This window comes from Eulemur rufifrons, chromosome 2 (genome assembly GCF_041146395.1).
Source record: "Eulemur rufifrons isolate Redbay chromosome 2, OSU_ERuf_1, whole genome shotgun sequence".
Classification (NCBI taxonomy): Eukaryota; Metazoa; Chordata; class Mammalia; order Primates; family Lemuridae; genus Eulemur; species Eulemur rufifrons.
Window position 1 is genome coordinate 24,207,614 of NC_090984.1, and position 17,755 is coordinate 24,225,368.

Consider the following 17,755-nt stretch of genomic DNA (forward strand, 5'->3'; position numbering starts at 1 on the left):
CTAGAGCTAAAATTCTTCTCTCTTAAGGGGACCTGGAAGCCCAGGTTTGGTCTACCTTTTTTACTCACCTCCGGGCTCTCCTGATCTGGAGGAAGGGACAGTGGAATCTGTTCTGTTTCTCAGTCTAAATCTCTTTGTTGCAACTCTCCTTAAAGCCCTTCTTTATTTTTTTATGGTAACATATACATGAAATTTACCATCTTAACCATTTTTACATGTACAGTTATTAGTGTTCATTCCACAAAGTATACATATATCAAAACATCACATTGTACCCAGAAATATAAGTGCGTTCACATTGTCACGTAACCAAGATCCAGAATTTTTACATCTTCCAAAACTGAAACTCTGTATCTGTTAAACAGCTCCCAATTTCCCCTCCCTGCAGCTCCTGGCAGCCAATCTACTTTCTGTTTCTGAGTTTGACTACTGTAGATACTTCATATGAGTAAAACCATACAGTAGTTGTCTTTTTGTGCCTGGCTTGTTTCACTTAACATGTCTTCAGGGTTCATCCATGTTGTAGGATGTGTCAGAATTTCCTTGCTTTTTAAGGCTGAGTTCATTGTATGTATACACTATATTTTGTTAATCTGTCCATCTGTTGATGGACATTTGGGTTGCTTGCACGTTTTGGTTATTGTGATTAATATTGCTATGAATATGGACGGGTGTACAAATATCTCTTCAAGATCCTGCTTTCCCAGGCACACACACAAAAACCAAACGCTGCATGATCTCACATGTGTGTGGAATCTAAAAAGTGGGACTCGTAGAAGCAGACAGTAGCCTGATCAGAGGTTAGGGGCAGCAGGGGGTAGGTAGGAGAAAGGGGTGATATTAGTCAAGTGGTACAAAATTGCTAGTACAGTTAAATCATTCTCGTCATAAAAAAATGATTAGTAAAAAAAAAAATGATAAGTAGGTGAGGTGATGAATATGTTAACTAGTTTGATTTAATCATTCCACAAAGTATACATATATCAAAACATCACACTGTACCCCATAAATATAAAATTATGATTTGTCAATTAAAAATAAAATAATAAATGAATTTTTTTAAAAAACCGTGCTTTCAATGCTTTTGGATATATTCCAAGGAAAGATAGTGCTAGATTATATGGTAATGCTATTTTTAATTTTTTGAGGAACTACTATACTGTTTTGTGTAGCAGCTACACCATTTTACAATCCCACCAACAGTGCACAAGGGCTCCAATTTCTTCACATCCTTGCCAGCTGTTAATTTGTTTCTTTGATAGTAGTCGTTCTAATGGGTGTGATGTAATATCTCGTTGTAAGTCTGATTTGCACTTCTCTAATAATTAGTCATGTTGAGCATCTTTTCATATGCTTGTTATCCATTTGTATATCTTCTTTGGGGAAATGCGTATTCAAGTCCTTTGCTTCTTATTAAATCAGGGTTTGTTTGGGTTTTTGGCTATTGTTTAATTGCGGGAGTTCTTTATGTATTTCGGATATTTTTAAGTAAAAAGAGTCCCGGCTTTCTGAGGCCACTTGCATTTGTGAGCACTCAGTGTATACAGGACTGTATCAAGGCCAGAACCAGGAGTAGAAAGAGTGGCCCCAGACACCAATTTGGGTAGAAAGGATGGAAACTAGGATGTTCATCAAGTGTTGTTTGTAATAGGAAACCTGGGAAAATGGTGCCATGCTACCTTTATCAGAGATATTATTTGCAAATATTGCTTTTTCACTCTATTGATTGTATCCTTTGATACACAGAAGTTTTTAATTTTTTTATACCTTCCAATGGATCCTCATTAAAGTTTTAAATCCTGATGTAGTCCAATTTATTTATTTTTACTTTTGTTACCTGTGCTTTTGTATCATATCCAAGAAATCATTACCAAATTCAGTCATGAAGTTTTCCCCTCTAAGTTTCCTTCTAAGAGTTCTACAGTTTTAGGCCAGGAGTAGTGGCTCATGCCGGTAATCCTGGCACTTTTGGGAGGCGAGGAGTTCGAGACCAGCCTGAGCAACCCTGTCTCTACAAAAAATAGAAAAATTATCGAGGCATGGTGGCACATGCCAGTAGTCCCAGCTACTCGGGAGGCTGGGGCAGAAGGATCACTTGAGCCCAGGAGTTTGAGGTTGTAGTGAGGTGTGATGATGCCACTACACTCTAGCCCAGGCAACAGAGTGAGACCCTTCCTCAAAAAAAAAAAAAAAGGTTCTTAAGTTTTAGCTCTTACATTTAAGTCTTTGATCCATTTTCAGTTAAGTTTTTGTATATGCTATCAGGTAAGGGTCTAACTTCATTATTTTGCATATGAATATACAATTTTCCCAACCTCATTTATTGAAGTCTGTCCTTTCCCCACTTGTCCTGCCACCCTTGTTGAAAATCATTTGACCATATATGTGAGGGTTTATTTCTGGGATTTCTATTCTATTCCATTGGTCTATATGTCTGTGTTTATGCCAGTACCACAGTTATGATTACTATAATTTTGTAATAAGTTTTGAAATTAGGGAATTATTATTCTTTTTCAAGATTGTTGGCTATTCAAGGTCCCTTAAGATTCCATATGAATTTTAGAATAGATTTTTCTATATCTGTAAAAAATGCCATTGGAATTTTGATAAAGATAACATTAAATCTGTAGATCACTTTGAGTAGTACTGACATCTTAAAAATATTAAGTCTTCCAATCCATGAACACAGAATGTCTTTCCATCTATTTGTGTCTTCTTTAATTTCTTTCAGCAACATTTTACGGTTTTCAGTGTACAAGTCTTTCACCTCCTTGGTTAAGTTTATTCCTCAGTATTTTATTCTTTTTGATGCTATCATAAATAGTGTTGTTTACTTAATTTTGATTTCAGATTGTTCATTGCTAGTGTATGGAAAGACAACTGATTTTTGCATGCTAATTTTGTATCTTGCAACTTTGCTGAATTCACTTACTAGTTCTGCCAGTTTTTTGTGTGGAGTTGAAATCCCTGTTGATGCCTGCCAGATCTGGCCGGGAGACTCTACTTGTCTGGATATTTCCTTATCTCACTTTCTGGTCCTCCTTGGCTTCTTATGCTGCAGTCTGACTAAGAACACCAAGGGAGAGAACTTTACTACAACTGCTGCCACTGGCAGGACTTTCTGAGTTGATATTTGAACTTAAAGGTGAACCAGTATTTTTAGGATGTGTGGTGGTTAGTGTTCCAAGGCTGAGATGAGACCTTTACCTATACTGTCTCCCTTTACCTACACATGACATCCCACCAACATGTAGGTGAGTGGGTGTGAGTAGCATAGAAACAAGAAACTTGGACACCTTGGGAATTTCTTTGGACCAACTTGAGGCAGAGCCTCCTTTCTTGAACAGCATCCTGGTTCTCTTCCTGAGGAAGACAGACTGGACTGATTCTGCTGTGATTACTGGGCTCTCAGCCCCACCATTTGCTGCATTAGAACCCCTGGCCTATGTGACCAGCTACACAAGGCAGCTTCATGGAGATGGTCCTCTGGGAGACTAAGCCACATGTTTGGGGTTCAAAAAGCATTTGGTAGAAGAACAAGGAGTGCACATTGGTTGCCAGCAGGAACACGCAGTTACACCATTCAACCATGTGGCTTTCCAACCATGTCTGCACTCCATACTGACGCTGCCTTCCAATTCTCTCTACTTCAGGAGGGTTGAGCCTTCACATTTGATATTCCCATCTTTCCAGGGATCTGTCCACCACCCATGGGATGCTTTTATTTAGACATTTCTGCCCTGCCTCTTGCAGCATCCTCTTTTTACCAAACTTAGAGAGTTTTACCTACAGGAAAGTGAATTTTCTGGGCCCTATCCTATCATCATCTCTCTCTGGGGGCATTGATCAGCTGTCAGAATCTTCGAGGCTGTGGGTTTTGGGGCTACTCCCTAAAGTCCAGCCTGTACTTCTCTTTGACCACGTCTCCTAAGAAACTTATACCGGCCGGGCGTGGTGGCTCACGCCTGTAATCCTAGCACTCTGGGAGGCCGAGGCGGGTGGATCGCTGGAGGTCAGGAGTTCGAGACTAGCCTGAGCAAGAGCGAGACCCCATCTCTACTAAAAATAGAAAGAAATTATATGGACAACTAAAAATATATATAGAAAAAATGAGCCGGGCATGGTGGCGCATGCCTGTAGTCCTAGCTACTCGGGAGGCTGAGGCAGAAGGATTGCTTGAGCCCAGGAGTTTGAGGTTGCTGTGAGCTAGGCTGACGCCATGGCACTCACTCTAGCCCGGGCAACAGAGCAAGACTCTGTCTCAAAAAAAAAAAAAAGAAAGAAAGAAACTTATACCACCATTTCTGGGTCACCTGAGGCTCATGGTTACTGTGACCCACGTCATTCTGTTGTCAAACACCATCAAGGTCCCTGTAAAGTAGTAAATAGGATATACCAAGATTCAAGGTGATGCTAGGAAACAGGCAGCATAGAGCCCAGCCCACAGTGGGTGCTCATTTCAATCTCAAATTCTGTATGCCTCAGTGGTCCAGAACCGTTGGGTCAGTGCCCTATAGCATGAAAATGGAAATTCTTAGCTTGAGAGATTTTCAGTGTAAAAGTAGGACCAAATAGTTTCCTAGGCCATGACATGAGTTTGAACTGACCACCATCAGTAGAAAAAACAATCGGAGGAAGAGCAGAGGAAGGATCAGATCACACTGTCCATACAAACCTCTTTCCTGTCTTGGGGGCTCCAACTCAGCTTGCACTATATCTCTTCCTACATGGGGCTACCTGGTTGCTGGCCCATGTGGCATGACATCTTATCTGTGTGCCATCACCATCTTGCAGACCCTACCCAATGGCACAACTGCACTATAAATTAGTATATCGTAAAGCCCCCATGGGAATGTGGAGACCCTAGGATCTCCTCCAGCCTCTCCCAGGCCATCTTCAGCTACATGGGCATACTTTAGTGTCATAGCTCAGACAATGACACAGTCTTCTGGGGTTTGATTCTCTGACCAAATGAGATCTGTCCTCCAATATCAAGGCAAAGTTATCTACATCACATTGATCAAGAGATCTATGAAAGAGCTTTCTAGTCTTCAGTTCCTAAACAGGAAGATCTCAGATCCCCCTTCATACACCATCTGGAACTCTATTCTCTATCTTCTAGGTCAGTGGTTTCAAAGGGCTTTCCATGGAAATTCCCCACCCCAGAGAGCACCAGGGGAGGACCAAGCAGGAGGAACTCCAGCCTCCCTCCCCCATTTTCTGGTTTCAGTCAAAGCAGTTCTGCTTTTCTCTTACATTTTGAGCTTCATCCTAATACTTTTGTTAGAACAATGTATTCCACTGATTTTACAAAAGGCTAGGAACCCAGTGGCCTGTTCCAAGGTCACTATTCTGTGGCCAACACCGCCAGAAGCAGAACACACCCATTGGATTGTACTCTCACCACAGGTGGTCGGTGGTAAGACCGTCTCACCTACTGCAGAATTCCAGCCACAAGTTCTTATCCACCCCCTCCCCCAGGACCTGGGAAGTACCTCTCTGGACAGAGCACAAGATTCTGCTAAAACATATTCTGCCTGCTACCCGTGAACTGCAACCCCGGCCCTCCACATAGACACAGCATTGACAGACAGACACCTCAGATCTGAGATGTCCCAGGGGGCAACCTAGGCTGAATCCCACACCATCCAGGTGAAATATGGATACACACATAGCCTTACTGGGTCTGTTCTTCCTTTTTGCTATCACCCAGGTTCCAGTCTTTGTTATTGTTTAGTTGTAGGATTTCTTTATATATTTGGGATATTGACTCCTTATCAGATATATTATTTGCAAATATTTTCTCCCATTCCATAGGTTCCTTTTCACTCTATTGATTGTGTGCACAGAAGGTTTTACATTTTTATGCCCTTGTCTCCCCTGCACTCAGAATCTAAGAACCCCCATCTGCCTAGCCAAGCTTGTCAAGGCAAGGAGTAGAGGAGTTTAGGATAGGTTCTTCTGAGCTGCAGGATTTTAAAGATGAAGCCTGAAGCCAGATTCCCACCCACCCCTTCTCTCCCAACTTGCATGGTCAAGCACCCTCTCAAATTCAGAGACTTACCTTGGTGCAGAGAGGAGCCAGATTTTAACAGCAGGCCCTGTGGGCTGGGACCCTCTGTCCTGGGCTCTCAGATAGTGCTCCTGAGGGCTAACTTGCTAGATGTGCAGAAAAGCCCTGGTTTCCAAACCCAGCTCTCCAGCTTTCTTCAGGGGACACAGGCCCAGCTTGCAGCCCCTTTCCTGCATCCCTGCCACTCCCATAGAAAGGGTGAACACAAGGAGGGCTCCGGCTTGTTCTTTGGTAGCAATCCAGGTCTATGGGCAGCACTCGTTCTCTCATAGCTTGAGCACTTGGGGAGGGATCAGGGCAGGAGGACAGGGGAAGTCAGAGAGGAGGCAACAGGGTTCAGAGGTTTCCTGGAAGCTTGCGGAGGAGATGGGGTGGTGGGGGTGGGAGTTAAGGAAAGGGGTTAGGGGTTCAGCAAATGTAGTGGGGAAAATGCTAATATTGGAGGCTCAGGAACCCAACCTTCCTGCTTTCTGCAGGCCTTTAGGAGGGGCACCCAGGTGGATTTGGTGCTGGGGGTGAGGATTCACCATTCCAGTGTTCAGCGCCTGGGGATGAGGCAGTAGGATGAGAGAACTGTTTTCTGTACTATTTTAAACCCAGAATCCTCCTTGACTTGAGCGGGATGGGGCATTGATTCTAGCCACTGCTACCAGGCTGACCAACAAGGATGTATTAGTAATACTTCTCTTCTCTGGACCCAGTCTGAATACAAAAGCCTTCTCTGAGCACCCACTCTCTTAATATGGCAGAAATGGTCTGAGACGGCATTTCCCAAACTCTAAGAACAGGAAGGTCAAACACAAAACGATGCATAGGGATCTGCCCAGTCAAAGATATCAAGAGTGCATCACTCCCCACAAGAGCAGCAATGAGCCTTTCTGGGTTTCCCCAGGACCCAGGTTTTCCAGATGGAAATCTGAGCTGAGTTCCCTTCCCCCAGACCAGTCTGTAGGTCATCCCACCCCTCAAAGAAACCCAACCTTGGGGCCCCAGTGCCTTCTCACTCCCTACAGTTTCTCAGAGCTAAACGGGTGAGCTACTTTCCTTAGCTCCTCAGGCTATTCTGGGAGCCCAGGAAGACTAGGGGGTCCCCAGGTCATTCCTGGCTTTGTTCCCAGAGGACCGAAAGCTGTTTGTGGGGATGCTGGGCAAACAGCAGGGCGAGGAGGACGTCAGACGCCTGTTCCAGCCTTTTGGCCATATCGAGGAGTGCACTGTCCTGCGGAGCCCAGATGGCACCAGTAAAGGTGACCTAAGCTGACCCTGGAATTTTCTGGTAACCCTTTGTCACTCTGGGCCACATGACCCGTTGGCCCCTGTGGCCTGAGCCACTTGATCCCTCTATCCTGCCCCAGGCTGTGCCTTTGTGAAGTTCGGGAGTCAAGGAGAAGCTCAGGCGGCCATCCAGGGTCTGCACGGCAGCCGGACCATGGCGGTGAGGGCGGGTGCCCGGGCCGAGGGTGAGGCCAGGGGGGTGGGCACGGGCTCCTCCCCACTCGAGCTGGGTGCCTGAGAAAGGGCCTGACCCGGAGAGCGCTCAGTCCAGGGCTGAGATCAGGGCTGGGGCCAGGGTCGGACCGTTCACCACGGCCTCCCCTGCCCCGCCCAGGGCGCCTCGTCCAGCCTTGTGGTCAAGCTGGCGGACACCGACCGGGAGCGCGCGCTGCGGCGCATGCAGCAGATGGCCGGCCAGCTGGGCGCCTTCCACCCCGCGCCACTGCCGCTCGGGGCCTGCGGCGCCTACACCACTGCGGTAGGTGCCGTGCACCGGTGTGGGCGGGTGGGGGCCAGGGCCGCTGCCCGCTGCTTGGCGCCCCCACACGGGTCCATCTTCCCCCCCAAAGATCCTGCAGCACCAGGCGGCCCTGCTGGCAGCGGCACAGGGCCCGGGCCTAGGCCCAGTGGCAGCAGTGGCGGCCCAGATGCAGCACGTGGCGGCCTTCAGCCTGGTGGCTGCGCCTCTGTTGCCCGCAGCAGGTAGCGCTCAGCGTCTGGGGAAGTGTTCGGCTGGGAGCGGCAGGGCGGGCCGGGGCCTGACTCTGCCACTTTTCCCGCCACCAGCAGCAGCCAACTCCCCGGCCGGCGGTGGCCCTGGCACGCTCCCAGGTCTCCCGGCGCCCATCGGGGTCAATGGATTCGGGCCCCTGACCCCGCAGGCCAACGGGCAGCCGGGCTCTGACACGCTCTACAATAACGGACTCTCCCCTTACCCAGGTGGGCCCCCCGCTCTTCCCAAATCTCCCTGAAATGGAGTGGGGAGCGGGGGACGGGGCAGGGGGTTGAGGGGGGGCAGGGCCCAGGTCCCTGGGAAAGGATTCCCCCTCCTTCCCTGCTGCCTCTCACAGCCTCCCACACTCCCTGAGCGGCTCACTGGACCCTGCCCGCCCGCCTTCACCGTGGGCCTTGCGCCCCTCTCTCCCCAGCCCAGAGCCCCGGCGTGGCTGACCCCCTGCAGCAGGCCTACGCTGGGATGCACCACTACGCAGGTTTCACTGGGCGCTTCGCGGCCTGGAGGTGGTGGGGGTTTGAAGGGTCCCAGAAAGGAATAGGGAGATTTGTGGGGGGGTTAGGCTCTGTTCTGAAGAGTCTACCCTCCCGATACCCCCACTCTCCAGAACAACCTCTTTCGGGGTGAGGATTACTACGGGACTGGGCTGAATTGGTCAAAGGTGGCCCGGCAGGTGGGGCCCTGCTTGGGGGATGGCTCCTGGGGGTCACTGCCCACTCCCACCTCTGTCTCCAGCAGCCTATCCATCGGCCTATGCCCCAGTGAGCACAGCTTTTTCCCAGCAGCCTTCAGCCCTGCCCCAGCAGCAAAGAGAAGGTGAGGGACTGGGGGCTGGAGATCAGGGCCTGGTGGGGCTGGACTCAGGGTCCCTCCCCTGAACCAGCCTGCTACTGTTCCTTCAGGCCCGGAAGGCTGTAACCTCTTCATCTATCACCTGCCTCAGGAGTTTGGTGATGCGGAACTCATACAAACATTCCTGCCCTTTGGAGCTGTTGTCTCTGCCAAAGTCTTCGTGGATCGAGCCACCAACCAGAGCAAGTGTTTCGGTGAGCTGAACCTCACCCCTGGGCCTCTCCCACTTCTAACTAAATGATTCCCTACAGACCCTAAGATTGTCCCTCCATAAGGCAGTGATTTCCAGAGACTGAATGTATGGCAGTAATTGGGGTCACAGACTAGTGACAGGGCTAGGCCTAGGCCAAGAACAAGCCTTATTTCAGGTTTACCTGGGAAGACCAGGTGTCTGGAATGTGTTCAGCCAGGTCAGGGCTTTGGACTGTGGCCATGGCAGGCGGAGTCTGGATCTGGGACCAAAAATCCCGTCTAACTCCAACTGCAGTTCTGAGGACCAGAATGGAAGCTGTGGAGGAAGATAGCCAACACATGCCAGAGAAAGACAGGGAAACATCCCAATCAACACACCGGGCACCCCCCGCCCCCCACCACACACACTCAGAGTTGCCTCTTGTCCTTCCAAGAATCACACCTTTAGGAATCTCAGGCCTTTTGCCTATGAGCATGTGTCTGCTGTAGACAAACAATGGGGGGGGGGGGCGTGGTATGTGTTTGATGGAACTGGCCTGAGGGGCATGGGAGAAGAGGAAGCTGGTCAGAGAGCAGGGAGGACCTGCCAGGCAGAGTTCCCAGCTAACCTCTCTGCCCACACCCACCCAGGGTTTGTTAGTTTTGACAATCCAACCAGTGCCCAGACTGCTATTCAGGCCATGAATGGCTTTCAAATTGGCATGAAGAGGCTCAAGGTCCAGCTAAAGCGGCCCAAGGATGCCAACCGGCCTTACTGATCTGCTCTCATTGACCAGCCACAGAGAGGTGAGTCCCTGATGGACCCCAGGCAGGTGGGGCCTGAGTGATGGGACCCTCCCAGCTTTGAAGTTCCTTTTGGGATGCTGGAGGCACCCACCTCTGAGAAAGTCTGGGAGAGAAAGAAGAGCCAGGAGCCAGGAGGAGTCCTCAGATGGAGACTTTGTACTTTTTCTTCAATCCAAGGACTGACATAAATTAGACAACATTCCTACCTGCATGGTCTAGGAGAGACAATTGCAATGAAATGCAACCAGTCTACTCCAAAAATGGCCACAGGGGGCCATGGAAGTAGAGAAATGTATGTGGGGAGGGACTGGGGGCTGGGGAATGAGACTAGAAAGGTAGATTTGGGCCAGCTTGTGAAGAATCTTAAAGGCCATGAGTTCGGACTTTACCCTAAAGATAATAAGAACCGAGGGGAATTTAAGAAGAGACCAGTAAGGGCTGGGATAATGGCAGTGAACATGGAGATGTGGAGAGAGACGCAAACATGCTTAGGAAGTAGGATCTGCAGGGCCTGGTGGGTGATGGGGAGAGATGACAAGTTACAGGTTTTTGGCAGGGCCATGGGTCCATAGGATGCCCCCTGCAACTGTGGGAAATGTGCTGTCCCAGAAGGTCCACATGGCCCTGTTGAGCTCCCCCAGGAGCCTTCTGGAAGGGATGTTGGGCTGGGGTCATCTGCCCAGGACCGAGGGTCTGGCTTCAGTAGACCAGGCTGCTGCCTTGGCCCTGCTCTAGCTCCACCCCTTGGGAAGAGAGGTCTGGTGGGTCACCTGAGATGTCACTGATGGGGCAAGCTGCTCTTCCTGTCTGACGCTCCAGGGTGATTTTTACCTTTTTTTTCTTCCCTCTCTCTTTATCAATTAATATCCAACAACAGAAACGGAAGAGTGAGAAGAAAGGAAAGGAAAAGCACAGAAACGCTTGAGCAGCCCTTCCTGAAGGAGCAGCTGCAGACGGAGGTGGATCAGACCGAGGCTGGTGCCTGGGGCTCAGGCCACTGTTAAGGATTGTTTTTATCCCATGGGCTGTTCTGTGCCTGCAGCACAGAGCTCAGGCTGGCAGGGCTCGAGGGCTGGCTGAGGATTGACTATCTAGGGGAACCAGCAGAGGGCGTTGGGGGTGCCAAGGGCTTCTCCACAAGGGAAAGCCCAGATTTACTTCTTTCAAAATCATATCATTCCTTAGAGTTTAGGGACCAAAGGACTATTGCTTTTTTTAAGAATATACATATATATCTATATAAATTAAAACAAAGAAACAAAAACCAGACAAAAAAAAAACCGAAGAGAAACAAAAAAGACAGTATAGAGTCTCATAAAAGCTGCCTTTAAATATCCCTAGGAGACAGGGTGAAAGAGACCCTTGCTAGCCCCAGCCTAGGCAGAGGGAGGCTGTGGAAAGATTGTTCTGTGTCTCATTCCCTCTTAAACCATTTCCCCTCCTTGCCCTTTTAAAAATAATGAAGAACTTGAGGTCTAGGCTCACATGCAGGTAACGAGAGAGTTATGGAAGCAGTGAACCCGCAATCCACAATCCCCAAACTCAGAGAGCATCCCTGAAGAGGCCCCAGGAGGAGCTCAGGTCTGCCTTGGCTTTTGCCATCCTGAGAAGCCCCCCAGCCAGCAGGAGTGGGAGCCTCCCTTTCCTTCTCGACAGCCTTCCTTATGAAACCACTGCTTCTCCAGCCAGGAAGAAAGAGGGAGTTTTGGCCACCTGAGCCTCTCCCCTCCCAGTCTGGATAAACAGAGGCCCTGCCTTTGGCTGAGCCGAGACACCTCCTGTTTCCCCTCCCCTTGAGCCAGCCCCAGTGTCCCCTTGCTCCAGGCCACCTTCTGTCTCTTAGTCTAAGTTTGCCCACCTGTAAAGTAGATTCAGGGTATATGTAGAGGGCTGTGAAAACAGACTTGGAAGGTTTGCTACTGTATATACTGCCATTGAGAAGGGGATCATTTTCAATATGTAGAAGCTTCAGAATTAGAGGTCCCCCTTTTCCCCGGACCTGGGAGGGAAGTAGATGTTTTGCCAAAATACTTCTTCATTCCTTTAAAAAGTACATCTTTCCTATGCAAGAGTGTCTCACATGTGCTTATCCAAGGTGCTTCTAGTTGGTGAGCAGTGTTCAGCTTAGAAGTGGTGTGTGCTCTGTCTGTCTGTCTTTGTCTGTCTGTTGTATACAGTGGGTGCCATATAAAGCTGATCAATGGTGGTGCTTCCTGCCTGCTTCTGTGAGATGGGCAAAAGATTCAGCTTAGAACACCACGACTCACCTTGCCTTGGTCAGCCTTTCCTGGGCCTGCAGGGCCTTGCACATATTTTTTCCCGGGAGGACAATTTCCCCTCCACCCCACAGATGTGGATCAACCTAGTCTGAGGCCCCAGCTGTGTGGGGTCACTCCAATCCCCAGATGTTGCTGAGGCCGGAGGGCTCTGATCCAATAGCACATCAGATAGTAAAGGATGTGGGGGTGGGGGTGGAGGGTTCCTCCTTCATAACAGTTTCTAAGAAAACTTGTTCCCACCTGTTCCTCTGTCTATGACTCTTTTGTGGAGGGAATGGGAAAGAAAACTAGCTATGGCGATGACATTACCAGGGAAGGTGCGGTGTACATCCACAAATATTTTCCAACTGAGAGAAGAGGCAGTGCTGAGAGCCTGTGTACACCAGCACAGTGCTGACACAGACTGACCACCCTGGACACAACTAGAGACACAGAGCCCCTACACACGCAGGCGGAGTTCCCTGAGTGCTAGGACGTAGGCAGTGTGCTGGGTATTACGACTCAGGCATGTTCCAAGTACTCAGTTAAGGGGAAAGGGAGACCAATAATGCAGTTATAATGGGGAGGGGCACACAAGGTCTGTGCTAGCAAGGAGAGTACCTGATTCAGACTTTATTGGTGGGGGAGGTCCGAGAAAAGCTTCCTGAAGGAGATGAAGGAGGGGAAGGGCCTTTGAGGATGAACTGGGACATTTAGACAAAGCTGTTTAGACAGCTGCATCATTTTGAAAAAGTATTTTTATTCCCAAGAAATAATTTGCCTATCACATGGCAGATAATGGGCACAAGATAAGACCTTTTTCCCATTCCTAACTCTACCCTGAACCTTATCATTGCAAGTCATGTCAAGACACTTGAACCAAAATGGCATTTAAACTATTTTGCTTTATAGTTGAGTGTGTGAACTAGGGCTGGCAGACTGTGTGATTCCAAAGCTTCAGGGCTTGGTGTGGTCTAGATCAGGGGTTGGCAAACCATGGCTTGTGGGCCAAATCTAGCTTCTGGCCTATTTTTTATGACCTACAAACTAAGAATGGTTTTTATATTTTTAAAGGGTTATAAAAACAAAAAAGAAAATAAGACAGAGACCATATGTGGCCCACAAAGCCTAAAATATTTATGTTGTCCTTTAGACATAAAGTTTATTGACCCCTGATAAGATCATGGAAGACTTGTATAATGTCTGATGAGTTTGAACAACATGGTGTTTGTGTCTCCGTTTGTGTATATATGTATTAGTCTGGACCTTTTCAGTTTCAAGTGCCAAAAACCCAGCTCAAACATGTTTAGGCCAATAGGAAATTAATTAGTTTACATTACTGATAAATCAAAGGCTGTATCTGCCTTTAAGCATGGCTGGATCTAGGGGCTCAAATGATGTCTCCATCTCTTGGCTCTGCTTCCCTCTGTATGTTGGCCTCACTAGCTCTAGCTCTAAAATCCTAGGGAGGACTTTGGCCAGCTTTGGACATGTGCCCACCACTAGGGTAGAAGAATAGGCCACCATAACTGACAACTTCACCAGGACTGTGTGGAGGGGAGAAATGGTTCCCCAAAGGAAGGGATAAAGGGGAGATAAATGATATGCATCCACTGTATTGCACCCTTTATTGCATCCACCTATACTTTCTTGACAAACATACAATTTCAAAAATGTGCCTGCCTAACAATGCAATGATCCTAGACCCAACCAAACACACACACACACACACACACACACTTCCCAATGGGAGATAAAGCAGAATCATATCCAGTTGCTCTATGGAGCCCTCAGTCCAGGGTCCTTGGTGATGTGTAATTCTTGACCAGGTCTTTATATGACTTCTTATGATTTTGCAATCTATGGCTAAAAGATAAAATTATCTACCCCTACATACTATATACTGGCTGTAGAACCAACATGAAATAGTGGAGGGAAATAGTCTAACAAGTTTTTTTAAGAGACGAGGTCTCACTATGTTGCCCAGGCTGGACTCGAACTGCTGGGCTAAAGCCATCTTTCTGCCTTAGCCTCCTGAGTAGTTGGGACTACAGTCGTGCACTGCTGGATAACATTTTTTTATTTTTTTAATTAAAAAAATTTTTTAGAGATGGGGTCTCACTATGTTGCCCAGGCTAGATTCAAACTCCTGGGCTTAGGCAATCCTCTCGCCTCAGCCTCCCGAGTAGCTGGGACTACAGGTGTGTGCCACTGAGCCTGGAAATAACAGTTTAAAAAAAAAATCTTCCGTCTGGAATAGGGGAGGAAAAAAAACAATGGTCACTAATCTGCAGCATATAACACATCCTTCTGGAGGGTGGAGTGAATTTCTTGGTCAATACAACTGATTGTTCTTGGTCCTTTCCACTGGGAAATATCTCCTTTATCCATTGTTCTTTCTGAGAGGATGGTCCGTCTGGAATTCCCTTTTGACATGGTTTTGGGGTTAAAGAGTGCCTTAGGAATTAAGCATTCCCAGGTCCTTGTCTGACAGATGTGAGGATTCTCTGATTCTGGGGCTCTCTGTGAGCCAGTAACAATCATCAAGAATCTTGCTGAGTCCTAGTCCTTAAGTCTCAATCTTGCCCTTGTGGTTTCTGTCTTTTACCAACAGGTCACACTTTGACTATTCCCCTCCCCCTCAGCTTCCATCATGACCTGTCTATGGTGAAGAGTCACCCTTGTTCTGCTCAGTGCCCCCAAAGAGAGATTACCTATTTGGCACTTGGCTGGCTCATGCTCCAGTGGCCCTGGCTCCAACCAGGTAGTCAAAATCCCTGAGTGGTCCTGGCTCCTAGGCTTCAGCCCGGTCGGGATGCGAGGACCTGGACCGAGGCAGCCAGGCCAGCCCTCTCGGACCTGCAACCTGCAGCTTGCTTACTCCGCCCCCTCTGGCCATGGCCTGTTATTACACCGAAGCCACATTACCAAAGAACTTCTGAGGGGAGTCTGTCACTGAATTTGGGGGCCCTCTGAGAACCTCTAGAGCTTGGAGCCTTTGGGCAGAGTCTTCAGCCTTCAGAAGAGCCCCTGGAATGAATTTCTCTCCCTGCATGCGACCTGGGGGTCCTGGATGTGGGGCGAAAAGACCTTTGGTCTGAGATGGGACTGCTAACCTCTGACCTTGGAAGCCTCTCTGGATCTGCTGTATGCTCTGTCCAGACCTGGAGGCTTACTCCTGCCTCAGTGGAGCAGAACACACATGTAATACCCTCCAAAAGAGGGTGCTATGATGTGGAAATCACAGAATCTCACTTGATCCTTTCCAGCTCCGGTTGTAATATTTGGGTGGCCACTGTCCTGACTACACTTGCTCTACTGTGCCACAGTCAAACCCAGCAGGGACTCAGAGGCTGTTTGTGGCCTCTGGACCTCCCCCATGGTCAGTATATTTGCACAATTGTGTTACACTGCCCTGTGTTCTCTGGTAGAGCCAAAGAAGAAAGAAAGCTCATGGGCTCAGGGAGCTAAGAGCCAATGCAGGTCAAGCAGCTGCCCTTCCAGCCTGCAGCCTAAGCCAGGTGAGGTCTGCAAAGAGGTGCCCAAGACTGTGCCAAGTGCAAACTAACAAGGGGCAGAGGGCCACTCTTTTTCTCCCCATCCCTGACTTTAGACACAGCTATTACAGTATCCTCAGCCATCTAGAAGCCTGGGCTGACCAAAGCCTTTGACTGGCCATCTATAAAGGGGACTTTGGATTTCTAGGTTCTGGCCTGCTGCCCTCCAGCTGCCTATAAGGGCAGAGACCCAGAATGCAGAACAGGCTGCCAGCCTGGGTCTGGCTTTTCCCAAGGGTATCTTAGGTGCTTAGCAGAAAATGCAAAAGATGACAAAGAGAGTCCATAGAATGAGCCTCAGCTTCCTGGGGAGTAGTCCAGAAATGGCCAGACCCACTGATCCGGCCCTGGCCCCCTGAGAAGAAGCCCGTGGTCTGGGCTAGATTCCCTGCATTGGAGTAGGAAAAATCAGCTGTGTTACCCCACTGTTGGGACTCACATTTGGGATGGGGCTTTGATTGTATCTCCATATCTTAATCCAAATACTCTAGAAAGCAGACTCTGAGGCAAGTATTGACATTTTGTGGGGAGGTGGGAGTCCAGGACGGTGAGGGGGAGAAAAGATGGAGGCAATAAAAGAGGATGCATTACCGTGTTGGCCGCTGCTTCACATGAACTGTGGGGAGAGAGCAGGTCACCCGACAGGCTTGTTTGCTAGCACATGGTGTTTGCAAGAGGAAACTGCACCTTGGAGCGGTTCACCAAGGGGAGGTTTGAGAGGGAATTTATCCATCTGTTCCCCTCTTGTCTCCTGTTTTCCACTGGCCAAGATGCACCACACAGGAAGCTGGCTCCCCTGCAGGTGTCAGTTGCATCATTTGCCCCCTGGGTGGCTGTTAGGGAGTCAGCTCCCATGGCCTGCTGTGTGACATTTCTACCACAGATGTGGAAGTGGAGGGGCTACTTGGCACAGGCAGGGTGCCAACCAAGAGAGAGAAAGAAGGACATGGCCTAGGGAATCCAAGAAGATGCATGAGGTTTGTGCCCAGTACATCCCACTCTCTCCCCCAGGATTCACAGCCAAAGTCCCCAGGCACCAGAACTCCCAGCACTGCCTGAATTCCAGGCCAAATAAGTCTGATTTAATTTGGGGGGAAAGGGAAGTAATCAGGTGTGGCTGGGAGGATCAGGATTCCCCCTTTTTTCTGGAACTTCCAAGGTCCTAAACTCCAGTATCTCCTGCTGGATTTCCGACCTCCTATGCCTTTGTTCTCACTTAGGGAAGAGGATTTGGCTTTTATCATCTACAGACGCATGATTATCTGACCCTTGCAGTCCGGATTGCTGGCCAAAGGCAGAAAGGGCAACTCTAAACAAAGCTGTATGTGGTTCTGTTTCTGCCAGCATGGAGGAAACCTGAACTGCGGGACCTTATTGAAAATCTCAAGAAGAGGTCAACGTACTCCACCATCCAGATGTTTTTTCCAATATGTCCCTGAAATCTCCACTTTGATGGATGCATGACTCGAGTCTCAAGATAAAATTGATGATCATTTAACCAGCTGATTTGATACCAAATAATAGGGATTTCTAATTTCCCACCCAAGTGGGGATGATCAGATCCCCGCTGCCTCCATTTCACTTCAGTTCCACTAATTTCACACTTCATTCCATGTCTGTATGAGGACTGATTTAATTGCAAGTTAGAGAAACCAACACAAACCAGTTTAAGCAAGAAGGGAACTGAGAAGTGTAATTGTGTTACTGACCTCATGCAAGGCTCAAGGCTCCAAGCACGGGCTCAGACAAAGGTCATCAGGTCTTCTCAATCCATTTCTCAGGGCTTTGCTTCCCTTTATGCCTTGGTCCCATTCTCTGTCCTGCCACAGACAAACTTTCCCCATATGGCAGGGAGAGCTGGGTGCCAGCAGCTTCAGTATCATGTCCTCTTAGCACCATGACTTCAAAAGCCAGAGAACTTTGAGGGGAAGATTATGATTGGCTCTGCTTAGGTCACAAATCCATGCCTGAACTAATCACTTTGGTCAGGGTAATGGTCAGGCCTGGCCTGATGGGTCTTGTATCCCTC

At 48.5% G+C, this 17,755-nt stretch overlaps 1 protein-coding gene across 31 annotated transcripts in view; it reads left to right on the forward strand.

Moving 5' to 3' along the window:
- The window catches only part of CELF6 (CUGBP Elav-like family member 6), a 31,622-nt gene extending 19,187 nt beyond the window's left edge, over positions 1-12,435 (forward strand). The window contains exons 4-13 of one of the 31 annotated variants that reach the window (XM_069457843.1): positions 7,192-7,320; positions 7,429-7,508; positions 7,683-7,826; positions 7,918-8,050; positions 8,138-8,287; positions 8,497-8,559; positions 8,817-8,897; positions 8,984-9,127; positions 9,756-9,911; positions 10,789-12,435. In XM_069457843.1, coding sequence (XP_069313944.1) covers positions 7,192-7,320; positions 7,429-7,508; positions 7,683-7,826; positions 7,918-8,050; positions 8,138-8,287; positions 8,497-8,559; positions 8,817-8,897; positions 8,984-9,127; positions 9,756-9,883 — 1,052 coding nt within the window. In that variant the 3' untranslated portion in view covers positions 9,884-9,911; positions 10,789-12,435. Of the gene's footprint in view, positions 1-6,388; positions 6,416-7,191; positions 7,321-7,428; positions 7,509-7,682; positions 7,827-7,917; positions 8,054-8,137; positions 8,288-8,496; positions 8,572-8,811; positions 8,898-8,983; positions 9,128-9,754; positions 9,912-10,788 lie in introns of those variants that run through there. The other 30 variants (XM_069457916.1, XM_069457932.1, XM_069457948.1 and 27 more) reach the window with 30 other exon arrangements.
- Positions 12,436-17,755: the final 5,320 nt, after the last annotated feature.